The sequence below is a fragment of the Zeugodacus cucurbitae genome, chromosome 3 (genome assembly GCF_028554725.1).
Source record: "Zeugodacus cucurbitae isolate PBARC_wt_2022May chromosome 3, idZeuCucr1.2, whole genome shotgun sequence".
In the NCBI taxonomy this organism is placed as follows: Eukaryota; Metazoa; Arthropoda; class Insecta; order Diptera; family Tephritidae; genus Zeugodacus; species Zeugodacus cucurbitae.
The window spans coordinates 61,746,586-61,764,604 of record NC_071668.1 but is presented as its reverse complement, the minus strand read 5'-3'; the positions used below and the strand labels follow the sequence as shown (position 1 = coordinate 61,764,604).

The following is an 18,019-nucleotide window of genomic DNA, read 5'->3' as shown; positions in this document are numbered from 1 at the left end:
GGTTTTTTGTACATACTCAACTTCTTTTCATTTCTAGCAAGATTGTTATGTTGCGCTCATCAGAAAATCTGCTGATAAGAACTTTAAGTGCAATTGATATGACTTTGTGATTGCGATGGAGACACCGGCACTGATGAAAAAAATATTTTATGTGACTTTGGGCAAATCTGAAAATTATATGCTTTATAGAAGGAGTATTTTATTGAAATAAAACTAATATTACAATAAAAGAAGCAATTTATTTTTCGCAAGCTGTGTACAATGAAAGACGAAGTTAAGGACAAGGTTCTGTTTGGTCTCGTTGCTTCAAAACCCACAAAAGTGGAATATTTTTTTGTTGATAGCATCTAAAAAGTAATTCTTCCCGAGTGCATATAGTATGTACATTGAAAGATTTTTATTTGGAAATATATGACCAGTCTTGAAGCACTAAAGCAGGTCGTGGAACACGTTGATTTTTGTATTAAATAATGATACTTAATGAAGCTAATGTACAAATAAATACAAAAATAATACAAATAATAACATATTCTTCAAGTACATGCCCTTTTATATAAAAAAGCGTCCGCCACTTACGATTTTACCTACCTTACCAATCGCAAAAACTAGTTCTTTCATGCAAACTCAATCGACTCGTAATGATATCGTCGTAACGCACTTTATAATCTGCTTTGTAAGAATTACCGTTTTCTTCACACATATCATTTCATTTCTGTAATTGTTGCAGTATCAAAAGCTATTATTTGTTCCAGATTTTCCATGATAATGATTGTTTGTATACCCTAGTTAATAAGAAGAATCAACCTTCAAGAGAACTGCTCTGCAAATTCTAGTAGAATAGTACTACGATGAAATGTTTTTAACAGAAATATACAATTTATGATTTTAGGCTACTGCTTTAACAATTTAAAGCGACGCTTGTTGCCAATGTGTATGGGCATATTTAATAATTTATACATCAAGTTACTGTGGTATAAATTTGGTATTGTTTTCATATTTACTTTTTTCGGTGACCTACTTCAAAGTGGCATGCATGACAACGCATAAGCAGTCTCACTTACACTTACCACCACCAATATATTTTAAAACCCATTGGCGTCATACTTTCATGACCCTGCCCTAGTCATACCATGGCCATGTGTTGACAGCCACGCTACAAATGTGTCACAATTTAAGGTGACACGCCAATATTTAAAGTTGTCGGCTGACATTAAATCATCATCAGGTCATGAGATCATCATAAATTTCATTTTGATATAAATACAATTGTTGTTAGTTTGACGAACTCACTACTGCATTTATAAACACATTAATCGTTGTATACTCAAATTCTGTAGAGATTTCCTGGGAAGCACAATTGTGTCTCTTTTCTGACGATATCAAGTACCGTTTACTCTTTAAAAAATTCTTGTGCTTCTATAAATGTCATTGTGGATGAAAATAATCATTCTGCTTAATCCGGAAAAGTTTATAGTTTTCACTGTGCCTGTGGAATACGAAATCTCCGTAAAAGATCACGAAACTTATTGAGCTAAAAATGTGTGTTTGTCAGATTTATTAGTTACCTCATGGAAATTTATCATCCCCCACTACTGAAATCACCTAAATGAATGTGACAAAATAATATTCTGTCATAAAACCTACTCTTACTATTTAAGCCGTCATTTGTGCAAAGTTTCGTCCTATCATTGCTAATGTCTAGTCCCACTTGTTGCCCTGACAGTGTCAAGGACAATCAACCAAGCAATTAACTAAAACACTGAAATCCTTTTACCATCTCGAAAAGTGAGATTTTTTTTTTTGAAGTAACCTCCACTTCGCCTCTGTAAAAGGACGTAATTTTATAAGTATGTATGTTTTTATATGTAGGTGGATAAAATGTGCAACACTGTTCCACGGCCCATTGCTGCCAACGCCATTACAAGATATACATATATACAAGCGATTCACAAGCATAGAATGTGTGCTAAATACTAGAATGCAATTTATTATAGCAATACAGCAAATTTAATAATACCGCCCTCAGTCTACTTATGTTATAACACACTTATATATATATATAGTTGTGAGGTAAGCTTTGCTGTTAATGCATTCGCCGATATTTAAATATCAGAACCAACCGACTAACTTTGGAGTCATCGGCGCAAGCTAACAGCACAATCAACAGCATTCAAACTAACATTCAAACCATACTTAGTTGCCGCTGTATACCCTTGGGTATGTATGTATATGCATAGCTTGCCAGACATTGCCTCTGCTCAAATATTCATTGTTTTAACTTCTTGTACCTTGAGTTGCTTACCTTGTTTATACAATTTGCCAAAGAATTTCTTGTTCTCGTTAAGGTAATGTAAATTCTGCACACTGGTTCGACAACTATAAGATGGAGCAGTGCATTATATTATTCATAATAATTGTTTCTCTAAGAAGAAATAAATTAGCAAGAATAAAAAGCAGTCTATATAAAAATGAAAAAATTTAGACAGAAATTGTCACTTTCGGCCCTGAGGCAAAGGAAGAAATTATTTGATGTCGTTGGTAATAAGATTCCAATCTATTGCCATAGATACAAAAACTGCTTCAATAACTGTTTGATGCTGCCATAATTCGAGAAAGATCAATTTCAAGGTAAATTTAATAATGCTCTTCTACTTATAAGTGGTTAAGTAGTTCAAAAAATGTCTCTTTATGCTTATATTTCCATCCAGTTAAAAGTGAAAAATAAAATACAGTTGAACTTCCACAACTCAAACTTTTTTAACTCGAAGTTCCCCATAACTCGAACTCTAAAATTGGCAATAGAAGTCAAATTTCATAGAAACTTCCTTCCATAAATCGAACTTTTCGGACAGGTCATAATACAAAATTTAAAATTTTACTATCGAGGCAAAAAATTAAAAGAGTCCCTCTATATCGTATGGAGGCGAACAAAAAATATGATATGACTCTTATGGATTTCATAAATCATGCAACCAAGGCATGGAATACAGACGTTAAGCCAAACATTTGGTATTGTGCAACAAACGAAATTACAGAATACATGTTTTAATGTATTAAAATAAAACTTTATGAGAACTAAATAACTAAAACTATGTACAAATCTATATTTTACAGCTTTTTGAAAAGTGTATGTTTTAATGAAAATTTCTGTAACTCGAAATCTCTCTAACTCGAAGTTATTGTGTAGAATACAGTTAAAGTTAGAGAAGTTCCACTGTATCTCAATTCTAGATGAGTTGATGAGTATTTAATTTAGAGTACTCCTCCGTTACGTTTGAGGGTTTTGTTTTCAATTTTCACACACTTAAGCTTCAGTATAAGAGTAAGTAATAGCTCCACAACAAATCTGTTCCACAAAAAAATTTTTTTGCAAATTTTACCATTACTAGGTCTGATAGCATCGAGAATTAGCTGATCTTCTGTAATATGTAATAAACAGAATGAATACGTCATGCGAATCTTGAGATCAGAATACTTGCCAAACATTGGGTGGCTCATGAGTTATCTGTGAATGAAAAGCATAACCTTCACTAATTTAGCTGAATCGCTATTTCTGAGATAAGTATTTTCGTTTTCTCGGACGGAAATCGTAGTCAATTTAAAAATAAGTTTATTGCTTGGAGTTTACCTGATTTACTGAACGAATTTGGTTGTAAAAAACTTGAGTGGAACTATTTTGCAATGTCACATGGTAGTTGGCAGTTGTGAAAAGAAAAATCTGGCAAATTACGAGAACAAAAAATGTCGTTTTAAACGATGTTTTCTCTTTTTACAATTGTGCGCAAGAGCACATTACTGAAATTAAAATTTTATATATTGGAGCTGATACAATTTTCGAGATATCTCCAACTTTATATCGAAAATGGAAGGATATATCGAATATTGCAGATATCAGAATGGTGCATTCGATTCCCTACGACGAAAATCTTAAGCTACGAACTGTTCGTACGGCCTATTCAAAATATAACAATATTAAATAAATATTTCTTGTGCTTTATATATGTTTATATCTTTTCATTCAATAAAAGGAATATAAGTTTGCTTTATTTAAAAAAAGGTTTCCAAAATCCAAATAAAAACTTGATGGAAAAATCGTACGTTCGCGACCCGTACGTTCGCGACCGGTACTCAACCTCATAAATAAAAAACCAATGGACAAATTAAAGCGTGGAATTAGTTAGGAAGAAGTTACTTTATTCCAATATAATATAAATGGTAATGCTCAAAAATTTTATGAAAAGATCAGGCGATTTACAGAAGGTTTCAAGACCGCAGCACTATCATGTAGGGACCGAGGAGGTAATCTGGTAACGAATGTCCAGAGCATACTGGGATTATGGAGAGAACACTTCTCCGACCTGCTGAATGGCAGTGAAAGTACAACACCAGGAGATGGCGAACCCGATTCCCCAATCGATGACGGTGGAATAGATATTCCATTACCCGACCATGAAGAAATTCGAATAGCAATTACCCGCTTGAAGAACAACAAAGCGGCGGGGGCCGATGGATTACCGGCCGAGTTATTCAAATACGGCGGCGAAGTACTGATAAGGTGCATGCATCAGCTTCTTTGTAGAATATGGTCGGAAGAAAGCATGCCCGACGATTGGAATCTCAGTGTGCTCTGCCCAATCCATAAAAAGGGAGACCCCACAATCTGCGCCAATTACTGTGGTATAAGTTTCCTCAATATCGCATATAAGGTTTTGTCGAGCGTATTGTGTGAAAGACTAAAGCCCACCGTCAACGAACTGATTGGACCTTATCAGTGTGGCTTTAGACCTGGAAAATCTACAATGGACCAGATATTCACCATGCGCCAAATCTTGGAAAAGACCCGAGAGAGAAGAATCGATACTCACCATCTTTTCATCGATTTTAAAGCTGCCTTCGATAGCACTAAAAGGATCTGCCTTTATGCCGCGATGTCTGAATTTGGTATCCATGCAAAACTAATACGGCTATGTAAACTGACGTTGAGCAACACCAAAAGCTCCGTCATGATCGGGAAGGACCTCTCCGAGCCGTTCGATACCAAACGAGGCTTCAGACAGGGTGACTCACTATCGTGCGACTTCTTCATGCATCCTCTCCTACACTACCACCAGTGTCGGCCGGTTGTTATTGCTGCCAATCAAAAAGTCAGTAAGATAATAAGTGGTAGTAAAATCTTAACAACAAAACAGCTACGGCAGTCATAGTACAATTCATTGCAAATGAAAATGTTTCTCAGCTTTTGAAGAGCAAACAAGCAGATGGAATGTATGAAGGACCAGAGTTGAAAATAAGAAAATAATTTCTAAATAAAATGCGATAGAAGATAACAAAAGGAAAAAAAATTAAGCAAAATGTTGACAAGAGCAAATACCTGAAATAATGCTAATAATCAGTTATTCAAATAAACATTACATATTTCGGACAATGATTGACATGAAAAGTAAATGAAGTGGATATAAAGTGAAAGGTCAATAGGTTAATAGTAGTTGACTATGAAATGGTATATTTGTTACCATCTTTGAAAGGTGTTGTCATAATCTACAAAACGACGCTAGGCATGATTGGTTTGGATATTGCGTTCAACAGTTATAGACATGTAACATGTAGTTCACTAACGTCGAAATTTTAAAGTTTTCCTTCGTTAAAAGCAAATCCGCTAGGGAAACGTTCCGTGAGATTAATGGTGTTTTGGGGGATGGTACTCACTCACTTTGAGCTGCGGAGGAATGGCTTCGACGATTCAGAGCGGGTGAAAACGACACCATGGATAAGCCAGCCGGCGGAAGGCCTGTGACGACGAATACCGATCAAATCATGGAAAACATCGATCACATACGACAATATCAAGCGAAAACGGCCGCGGTCAATGCCGGTGAATCGTCCAAAACAGTGGCCAAGGCGGGATTGACGGCCAGGAAAGTTTTGCTGTGTGTTTGGTGGGATTAGAAGGGAATCACCCACTATGAGCTGCTCCCATATGGCCAGACGCTTAATGCTACCATCTACTGCGAACAACTGGACCGCTCGAATCAGGCGATCAGCAGAAGGGTCCAGAATTGGCCAACTGGAAGGGTGTAGTGTTCCACCAGAACAACGCCAGACCACACATTTCGTTGATAACTCGTTACAAGCTACGGGAGCTCGGATGGGAGGTCTGGAGGCCCGGACATACCATATGCGAAATGGCGCATGCGTGAACTAAATCCGATCACTGTAACACTTTTTAGAAAACTTTGAATAAAGAGCAAAAAAGCGGAAGGGAGATATTGCCAACCTAATATTTGGCATTAAATTCTCTAGAATAGCGAAAATATGTACATATATTAGGTTTACAACTTTGCTTCCGCCGTTTTCCAATAGATGTCTCTAGGGTCAAGCACAGGTTGATTAAATCGATTAAATCGTTTTATATCGATCTTGGACATTAGTGTCAACATTAACCCAACAAAAATTTGTAGAGATCTGTTTGCATCCCAAACTAATTCTCAACTGAAAATGTCACGTTTTGAGCCGAATTCTCGACAGTTGCGGGAAATTTTGCTTTTCTTTTTTAATTCTAAGAAAAGTGCGGCTGAGGCTCATCGCCATTTGTAACATCGACATTTTGTAATTTCTGGACCAATATAATTAAAATTTTGGCACTAAGCCACATTATATCAAGGATTTTACGTTCACTTAAATTTGCTGAGAAATCACACAGGTGAACCGATATCTTCGGTTTTATTAGAAGGAACACATCTACTTTTAATTCTTTCAGAATATCTAAGAGAGGCTTTGAGGTCCTCATGTTCGATGTCTGAGACGTTGAAAAGTTATTGTACCTCTATTTTTAGACATATACGGAAGTGGCCCAGATCACTTTGGTATATATAACTTTATATTTTATATTATATGTTTTTTATATATTTTAGTTGTAGGTCTTACAAACAATCGCTATGAGAAGAGAATAATTAATAACACGTCTGGACAAAAAACAAAATAATATCACTATCACTATTTTATTAATATTTCCTGAAGAAAATAAACCGTTAACTAATTAACGCCACGTTCACTCAATGAAAAAAATCAACAGTGGAGAAAGTAAAACAAAGACTGAAACAGAAAAGCCGAAGATAATACTATCGCAAACTAAGACCTAAAAAGAGATCATGAAACTGAAAAGTTAGCTGTTTACATATCATATAAAATTATAAACCACAGTAAAAACAACATTTATTTACATAGAATGTGGTAAATATGAAGGGATTATTACAAAGATAATTCATAGAAACTGACAAACTCATATAACTATCAAAAAAATTACATCAAGTGTAGAGAATACATTATTATCATCGTAAAGTTGGTTTGATCGGTAGGGTTGTGACTATGGTTGTGGCTATGGCACCTCTAATTTAACCTTAATTTTTGTATTTTCTATATAGTAATATATTATCTTCAATTTTTTAATTATTCAAACTAAACTCTCCAAACAACAAAGACGTGTTATCTTCACAGCTTTTCTGCCTTAAGCCACACTTTGCTCTGTGGTACAAGCACTATACTGTATTTGGAAATCTCTAATTCCGTCGGTGTCTTCTCCGATAGGCTGAAGCGATAAGATTTGAGCAAAGTTATCAAACCAACACGCACTTGCATACGTCCGAAGCGTAGCCCAATACAGTTACGCGGTCCATCACCGAAACCAAGGAAAGCTTGTGGATGTCGTTTTTGCCCTTCTTCCGGGTTGAAGCGCTCTGGGCGGAATTCTTTTGGATCCTCATAGATTTCCGGATCATAATGTATCTCTTTAGCGGGTATGTGGATGCGTGTGCCCTTCTCGAGTGTGATATCTGTATCAGGTATTTTATAATCATCAACGGAGACACGAGTGAGAGCAGCGAGTGCTGGATATTTACGGAGTGTTTCTGAACACAATATAAAGAAATAAAGTCAAGTCCCAATCAACATATGTGCAACACTTAATGAAAAATGGTACAGATCATTAGCTTACCTGTTATAACTTGGTCTAAATATGTCATCTCCATCATTGCTTCATAGGTCAACTCGCCATTATGTTTCTCCAAAACATTCAAAATTTCCGCTCTCAACTTCTCCTGTATTTGGGGATTCTTCGCTAACTCAAATAACCCATAAGTCATATTACTTGAGCTAGTCTCAAAACCAGCCGCAAAAAATACGAACACCTGTGCAGCCATCTCTTCAATACCCATTGCAGGCAAGCCCTTTAAATCTTTGGAATTTTTCAACTCAATCAGCATATTGAGGAAATCATTACGCTGAATGTTCTGCTCTTCACGCAGACTCACTGTGTCACGTACCAGCTGCACTATGAAGTCTTCAATGTCTTTAGGAGTTTGTTTAACATTGAAAAATTTTAGAAATTTGAACATAGCTGGATATGTAACCATAAATGTACGTAAACGTATAGAGAGATAACGTGGATAGAATATACGGTGGCCTATGCGACGAAATGCAACATTTGGATTCTTTAAGCTATTACACTCAACACCGAAGGCACAATGCCCAATCACATCGGTAGTAAACCGACCCATCAGATCGTGTAATTCTACATCGCCGCTTTTCGTCTTGGCCAATTGTGAGCTGAAAGCCTCATCTAATTGACCAGCCACTGTCACCACCGTGGGAAACATAAACTTCATTTTCGCCGACGTGAAGGTCGGAGTAAGCTTTGTACGCATTGGACGCCACTGATCGCCATGTACACGAAAAATATTATGTGTGAAAACGCTATCAATCTTCCGTTGTACAAAGCGATCCGTAAATTTGTTGAAATCTTTAATTAGTATAGACTTAATCAAGTCTAAATCCAAAACAACAGCAATGGGTTGAGTGAAAATGTATGTGCCGACTAAATTTGCTTCACCATGGAACTCTTGATATACTTCGTGAAAGAGTTCCGCCTTATGTATACTCTTTATGCGGAACAAATTACCAAAAAGATAATTCATTTTCAGTTGTGGCACTCCAAGCTGCTGCCAATATTGATACTTGTAGTGTAGATAGCTGATTAGTAGCACGACAAGTGTGGAGCAGAGAACAAGAAAGATATCCATTTTATATAAAATAATCTAGTATACCGCTAAATTAAGTTAGTTCAATGATTTTTTCGGTGTAAGTTCCGCTACAGTTGGCTTTTAAAAAATGACTATCACCTTGTTTGGATGCATCCGCCCCTTTTTATGACTATTTTCTCTAAAGGCACATACTTGCAAAAAGCAGATATTCAGTTGCAAATCTGTTTATATTGCCCTTGTTATTTTATTTGTACTCGCACTTAAGAAAGTTTGTTCAGCTAAGTAAATTAATCATAATTAAATATTTAATTAATATTACCAAGGTTCACGAAATTATAACTATATAAATAATAATTAATGAGTAGCGGCACTTCAAGTAGTCACGCTTACAGTAGACTATCTTATCACTAACATTCTTAAGAAGATAACTGCATATTTACATATATATTTTTTTTTATTACACACGCGTATACGTGTTTTTTTATCAGATATTTTAGTGCATTACTGTGGTGACATAAAATTTATTATATTTGAGTGTCAATAATTGTTTCATATAAATTTAATTATGTTAGCGTTGTTGAGCATTTTTTATGGCAGACCTTTACAAGAGACAGCCTGGTCTCTCCATGAAATACAGGGCAGTCCGACAAGTGCTTCGACTTGTTTCTCAACATGTAGTTTCTGTTTAGCTCGACACACTTATCTCAGCGATGTTTTAATTTCTTTAATCCATCTAAAAATCCGTGAAACTGAAGTATGATCCGGTGTGTTATAACCTTTTCGGCGAATAGTCGTCAAATAGATAATATGATAAAGATGGGCGTGGCGCCACTAAAACCATAACTCAGGAACTAATTAACCGATTTCAAAGAAATTTGGTACATACGATTTTCTTGACACCCTGATATTACTGCTGGAAAACCATTAACCACACCTACTTCTCACATAATACAATTTTGACTTACATGTGATTTGTACATTACATTGCATTACCTTCCAATATTCGCTTCGATAATATTGGTCATGTCATAGAGGAGCACGAAAATAAAAGTCGAAGGAGATGTAGACAGTGTAGAAGTACAACAATTTATATGTGTAAAAAATGTCATATACATCTTCATGCTGATTGTTTTAAAATATTTCACTCACGCTAATCGCAATAGTATTAGCGTAAGTGAAATATTTTAAATGTATTTTTATGACTTGCTTGTATAATATAAGTTCAGTAATCCCAACGTTGCGTAGGCGCAACATTTCACGGAAATAAAAATAATTAATCAATATTTTTTTATACTCTCGCAACAAATGTTGCTAAAGAGAGTATTATAGTTTTGTTCACATAACGGTTGTTTGTAACACCCAAAACGAAACGAGTTAGATATAGGGTTATATATACCAAAGTGATCAGGGTGAAGAGTGGAGTTCAAATCCGAATGTCTGTCTGTCCGTCCGTCCGTCTGTGCAAGCTGTAACTTGAGTAAAAATTGAGATATCTTGATGAAACTTAGCACACTTATTTCTCGCCACAAAATGGCGAAAACCGAAAACACATAAAGTGCCATAACTAAGCCATAAATAAAGCTATGGCAATAAAATTTGGTATGAAGGATCGCACTATGAAGGGGCATATGTGGATGTAATTTTTTTGAGGAAGTGGGCGTGGCCCGCCCCCAAATAGGTATTTTGTACATATCTCGGAAACCAATAGAGCTATATAAACCAAATTTTCTGCAGTCGTTTTTTTAGCCACTTCTTAATACATTCCAAAAATGAAAGAAAACGGATAATAACCACGCCCACCTCCACCGCCCAAAGGTTAGGTTGAAAATTACTAAAAGTGGGTTAACTCACTAACGAAAAACGACAGAAACATTAAATTTCACTTAAGAAATGGCAGATGGAAGCTGCACTCAGATTTGTTTACAAAATGGAAAATGGGCGTGGCATCGCCCACATATGGCTCAAAAACCATATCTCAGGAACTACTCCACCGATTTTAATGAAACTTGGTTTCTAATAGTTTCTTTACATCCCAAAGATATGTTGTGAAAATAGGCCAAATCGCTTCACAACCACGCCTACTTCCTATATACCAGAACTTTGAAGACGATCTGAATCGTTTACATTACAATGTATAAAATAAGAACTAGTGAAGATATCGGTGCAGAACTTTGCACAAACACTATGTTTATAGTGTGGCAGCCCCATTCTAAAAATCGCCGAAATCGGACCATAGGTTTTTAAGGCCCCATATATCGAACACGAGGACCTCGGTGTTTCTAACCTAATACTATGGTTTCCAACTTTCAATGGACTTTATACAATATATATGACGAATATGTGGGTCAAATTGTGTATTATATAATATAAATAAAGTTAAATAAATAAATTGCGAGAGTATAAAATGTTCGGTTACTCCCGAACTTAGCCCTTCCTTACTTGTTTTATGTATTTTTAAATGTAATAAACAATAAAACCATAAAATATGCATTTATTTTTACCCTTGGGAATTAATGGGTTAACTCAACGTTGTCAGCTTATAACGCAGATGCGGTAAATAATTATCAACGTTTACCTAAACGTTTACCTAAAAAAAATCAAACGGATATCTAAATTGGTATTAAATAAAATAATTACATGAAGAATTATGCTAGGTTATGATAGGTAGCAAAACCCTACAGATTTTTTCTTTGACGTTTCACTTCATTTACATTTCACAGTTTATGGTTCGGCCTACTTTTTCAGAGCAAATAAAAAGCTTTATTATGCACTGACAACTTTTTTTAATATTGTAAGTTCCATGTGTCTCCAATTTTTTATATCAACATCAACTTTTCTTCGACAAAGTCTCCTTTGGTAGTACTTAAAATGTGAAGGTTAACCAAACATATCAACTTTAATCGGTATATGCACAAAAGTATAGTGAAAAGCTTCAGTGTTATTACGTAATTGAATATATCAACTAAAATGCATGACTACTATTGAATAAGCTCACCACCATTAAAGTTATTTATTTATCAGCACTTGTACTCACATGGAATTTAAAGTGTCTATAAATAAAAGGACCTACCATGGGTTTAGTTATAGTGGCACATGTACATATTAAGCAATGAAAATTCAATTTTACCAAGAAAATATGCAAATATTATGAGTAAGTGTTAGTGGCAACGCAAAACAACCTCAATAAAAAGATTTTATATTTGAAAAGCCAAACATATGCCTGTATAAATCCAAAATTAAAAGTCCTATTTTTCCTGGGAGCAAAAAGAAGTTTTCACTTACCCAAATATTTAGCATTTGAAGGCGAAACACTTAGTCAAACATGTGCGCTAAATCTTGTCTTAAAACTGCCGCTGCTACGTAAACTATTGCAATTTTTAGGTTTTCATTTGAAAACATAAGATAAAATAATTATTATTTTCCCATTTATTTATGGTGAGATATGGTTTGACTTCAGCTTGAGCTGTAAAAAATATCTCAAGAATTAAAATCTGTCATTATGATTCAGGATTCTGAATAAAACAAAAAAAAACGTTGTTCTTATATACATACATATTTTATTATTCTCTCCCGAAATCCCACAATCGTTATTACAATTGAAAATTAATCAAATATTATAATAATAATTGGAGTTTTAATTGAACAACTCAAATACTGATGAGTGTTGTTTCCATTAGTATTTCATATGACAGAAGCCAAAAATATTCAAACAAAATTTTATAGCCGGAAGCATTACTAAATGCGCAATTTTACACACATTTCCGTACTGTATAAGCTCACATACGAGTACATATTTATATACACAAATCAAATATTTATGAGGAATTTAATATAAAAAAAATACAAATGTTGTTGTTCGGTATAGTGTAATGAAATTATATGATATTCAAATAAGCCATTTGAAATGCATATAAAATAATTTGGTAAAAGTTACTTAAAATATAAACGTTAGAAAAGTAATCTTACCTATTGACTTGCTGAATTCATATGTACTTTTGTCATTGCATAGCTTTGGGCGCATATGCAACATACTATTAATTTTTCAGGTTTAATAATTACAAAATAAAAATACTAAAATAATTGTGTAAATAAATTCTAAAATACCTTTCCAATAACGTCTAAAAATTTCTAGACGATCTAAGTAATATCTTTGGAGATACTGTCTGAGAAATATATATAATTAGAAATATAGTGGAGAAAGTTACGCGTTCACTTAAAACAATAAACGAATTTTTCTCGAAGCAGTGTTCTCAAGTCGGTTGTCAAGATTTCGCGAGAACTACTCCAACGATCTTGATGAATTATTAGACAGATATTAGATAACCCTCAGTGATTGTTCGTGGTATGGTCAAGAGCCAAGAAATAACGTCATTCATTTAAATGATGCAAATTCTTCTTTCCATTCAAATTTCAATTCAATTCAAAGAAAACTTGATTCCAAAATAAACAAACTAATTTGCTGATAACTAAAAGACTCCTTTATTGAATAGCTTCTTTACTTGAATGCATGCGAAATAATAAAAAAATATCTTACATACACGAAACAATGTTGTACCTTCAATCATTAATGGCCTTAAAATGGAAGCACGCATCTAAACAACTGCAATTATGCTATTAATAGAGCCAATTGTTGATATCTCAGTCTGAGAATCAAATGAACTCGAGTCGAAAGTGGTAGTGGAAATAGTTGAAGTAAGACAAATTACGAAAGGCGGCGCTAATAAGTACAAAGCGTCATAGCGCCCAAAAGTAGGCAGCAGGCAAGCGAATAAGTTAATTTTACGAGTGGAAAATTGTTGCAATGCTTCCGAAACAAAAATGGTATTGCAATATAATGTGATATTGGTTGTGTGTAAGTGTGCTTTTGAGTTGGAGCGGAAAGTTTCATGATATTCACAATATGTATGTTCGTTCAACTAAAAAAAGTGAAGGCGCAAACGCAACGAAGCGTTAATTTATGTGAATCAGCTTTGCGCAGGGTAACGCAGTGCTATGTGTACGTAAGTGCTTTAGTTGCGCACTCATTGGTATATTAGTTCAGGCCAAGAATGTTAGGTAATGTGTGTTCGTGTCAAGTGGGCGTGATCGACACATTTTACTTGTATATAGCGTAGATATATGTGCTGGTTGGAATTGTCTGCCTCTGCGAGTATCGCGTTCATAAATTACTTCCGTTGCTGTCCCGCCTAAACGCGCTAATGTGTGCGGTTTTGAATGTAACACAATTATTAACATGATATCAGTAACATATGGTATATTTATTTGTATCTATCTATAAATGCTTCATATCAATACTCAAAACCTCTACATAAAGAACGTATTTTTTCATTTTACGCATTTAAGACAAATTGCTGACAAAGCAGCGATAATTTCCCATACATCAGAGCAAATTGAAGTTTAGCTACACCACTAATATGAGCAAAATGTATCTGTGCAATACAACAAAATCATAATGCGTCAAAGTTATTTACTATGAAACCATAATCAAATGAAATTAAAACAAAAGTTTAATGGAATAAATAATTGGCACTTTGGCTCGTTGACAGGTCAGTTCATTTGTGGGATTTTGCAATATTTGTTGTGATCGTTATTCAGTGCAAAATTTTGCATATTTAATTGTTACGTATACATGAAACATTTAAAATAATTTGCGATTATTACAATTATACTTGAGTGAGGTGTTATGCTGTGGCCCACAATGAGTCATTCAAATAGTAAATAGCAGTAATTTGCTGTTGTTTGCATTCACTAAGTGTTACAATGCATAATAACAATTTAATATATCCGCAATGTGTTTTTTTAGTAGCCGATACGACGATATGAAATACATATTTAAACTATAAATGAAATTAATTAACCACTTATATACATTCACACGTATTTAAAATCATTTACTGCGCTAATAAAACTACATGACAGCGATCAAAAACTTCCAGCCATCATCCAACTCATACATTGAGAATGCCCACAGATACATGCATATGATTGTATAGATCAGCATATGCAAGCAGAACGAGCCAAATTGCTTCCCCAACCCCAGCCTTGTTTTGTGACATTTTATTTGCGAAACATTGCTGATATACTTATAATTTCTTGGAATATATATCCATTAAACTGTTTTTAATTATATACCATAATAACGATTACTAACTTACATGTCTTATCAGAGCCTTTTTTCTTCAGTGCAAGACATATATGTGTATATATATTATTTTACCTACACGCAATACTTTCGCCACCACAACCGATTTACGCTGTCGAAAGTTCCACTGAAAATGAGGTAATTTTTTAGCTGCCCACATTTCACACGCACTCAATTTTCACTAAACCTACTTGTGTGAAAACTTTTTCATTGGAAAGGTTTGTGAGCGCCAGCGTTTATAATAAACTGCAACTTTAGAAAAAAAGTTTGAACAACAAACTTTTTGAGCAGCTTTTAGCGTTAAAGTAGTTGTGGTTCCGATAATAGTGGTGGTAGAGATATGTACTTAGCACCAAACCGAAAATTGTAATAAAAAACGAAACATATAATTAAAGAGTGCAGCTCTCATTAGAATTATTGCTTGTTGCACTTTCTTTAATTTTAAATCGTCGGATAATTTGTTCATTACTAATTACAAGACCAACAACAAACATTCGCTTTTCAGAATTTATAAACAAAATTGGAAAATTGCACCAATTCGGTTATGTGGTAGAGACAAAAAAATTAGTGATAAAAGTTGCAAGCAAACTGTTTTCCATTTCAGGTATATGCAGATACCATTATTAACAATTGTATTTTGTTCGTAGAAAGGTTGAGACCCTCAAAAAATCTGTTGCTGATGTGGCCCGGCACTTCAATATCATTTATGTCCTGGAAAAGATGGTGATACATAAGAAAAATTCCTAGACCCAAATGGAAGTGGGTACAAACCGTAATGACGACCGTGGCGCTGGGAGTGCTATTACATCGGTTCAGCTTTACAAAGCCATATAACACTGGAACTTAGTACATCGATTGAAAATATTCTTATAATAAATGTGAAAACATATTCATGTTGTATGTGCGTTTTCTTGCTCCATCTATTACATCAGTTAAAAGAGTTCGCTCAAAATCTACAATTGGTTCCAATGTAATTCTTAAGAGTTCCGATAAATTTCGGTTAAAAGATCAAACATATACTAATTTTTCTATGATACTAGGAATTCTACTAGTCTGATATGCTACGATTTTGTACCATTATTTGAAATTGCTTCCTATTAAATTTTATGTATGGTGTGTGTTTAGTCTGTTCAATATATAGCCACCAGCAAGTTAGATTACACAATGTCCCTTATATAATTTTCAAAATTCATTTCACTTTCATAACTGCCCCTACAAGGTTGTGTGTAATTATGTCTGAATTGAAAATGATTTTCACATATTCACTTATTAGTTAAATATTTTACAGAACGGAATAGAAAATATTCATAATACACATACTACTTACATATGTAAGTATTTATAGATTCAATTAATTGCAAACTGTAATCTTTCGATTTAATTGCTAACACACACTTAATAATTAACACAAGCTTTTAGTTTACAAATGTATCAGCCATAACAACAGCTTGACTGTTGACCTAAAAAATATACTATATATGATGATTGGTTATTGCTTGACCTAAGTGACTGTGGTCCCTAACCATATTTATATACAGAGCGCTATTTGAATAAGTAAGCATGTATTATATTCATTGTGTATAAAATTGTATGTGTGTATTTATATATAATTATTCTAATTCCACTCCATTACAATTAGTGCCACATTAATTATGTAATACTTCTCAGTTGTTGTCAGCTAAGATACAATCAAGTAAACATACAACTAAGGGACTTTAGAAATTTACCAAAAACCACAACTATGTATACAAGTATATGAAGAAACTAATGTTACTAAACATTCAAATAGTAGATTCTATATTATGCAATTAGTCGACCTGAAAGCTTACTTTACGCTGCATGGCTAAAGCTTGAGTGGTAGCACAAAATCTTCATATAATTTATTAAATAATACATTCATTTACATACATTAGACTTACAAGTAGGATCATGAACTGTATGCTGTGAGATATTGGAAATGTCTTCTACATATATTTGCTATACGAGGTATGTTAAAAAAATCTACGGGAATCTTTTCTTTCTTTTTTTTTTAGAAAAAATATGTATTTATTCGACTCAATTAATGTACTTGCCTTTAAAATAGTTCTCATCCGATCCTTTTAAATAAATGAACCACACAACTCTTTCACTAGTAGTATTTAAATGAAATTACTGGCTTCCATAAAAACATTTTTAATTTTCAATATTTTGTAAGTAATACTGTTCGTCGTAATTCTCGAAAGAATACTATTTCTTTCAGCTTTTTTTATGAAATAAAAATAGAAACAAAAGTTTTTCAATCACAAAACCTTTGAAAAATGAACTTACTTTACTTCAATCAATAGTTCAGGAATACAACTTGGATACGAATAGAGAGAACCAAATGCGCATATTAGTAAGGCTTCCTAAAAAAATTTTCACTATTTTTGCAGAAAATATAATTTTTTCTTTTTTTTCTTTCCAATGATAATCGATGTGTATTCAGTTACCAAATGCCTAAAATATTATGCAGTTAAATTTAAATTGTATTCTATAAATAATTCCATGTGTCAAGATGTCTATCGAAATTAAATATTTAATTTGAAAATATATATTCTATATTATTTGGGTAATTTTTAATTAATTTAGTATTTAATAACTGTAAGAATGAGTTAGTGACAAATTGCAATAAGTAATATGCTGTGCTTGTCAGTGACTATTAATAAAACACAAAATTAATCAATATACACCAATATACAAATATATAATAGTTTCCTCAGATCACGTTTTTGTTATGCAAACGAAAAATTATATAATTGTAACCTGGTTTCACAAATTAAAAAATATTCAAATTAAACCGCTGTTGATATTAAATTTGCTCACG

The 18,019-nt window shown here is 33.8% G+C and overlaps 1 protein-coding gene across 1 annotated transcript; it reads right to left on the bottom strand.

The window, feature by feature from the left end:
* Positions 1–7,169: 7,169 nt before the first annotated feature.
* On the bottom strand, positions 7,170–9,184 carry LOC105220560 (probable cytochrome P450 6a14). The gene is made up of 2 exons (XM_011197005.3): positions 7,991–9,184; positions 7,170–7,904 (listed from the first exon to the last, which is right to left on the bottom strand). Exons 1-2 carry the CDS (start codon positions 9,072–9,074, stop codon positions 7,489–7,491), a joined length of 1,500 nt encoding a protein of 499 aa, XP_011195307.3. The 5' UTR covers positions 9,075–9,184; the 3' UTR covers positions 7,170–7,488.
* Positions 9,185–18,019: the final 8,835 nt, after the last annotated feature.

Coding starts and splice junctions, on each gene's coding strand:
- LOC105220560 (XM_011197005.3), bottom strand. CDS start 9,074: ATGGATATCTTTCTTGTTCTCTGCTCCACACTTGTCGTGCTACTAATC. Junction 7,905..7,990: donor TTTAGACCAAGTTATAACAG/GTAAGCTAATGA, acceptor TATTGTGTTCAG/AAACACTCCGTAAATATCCA.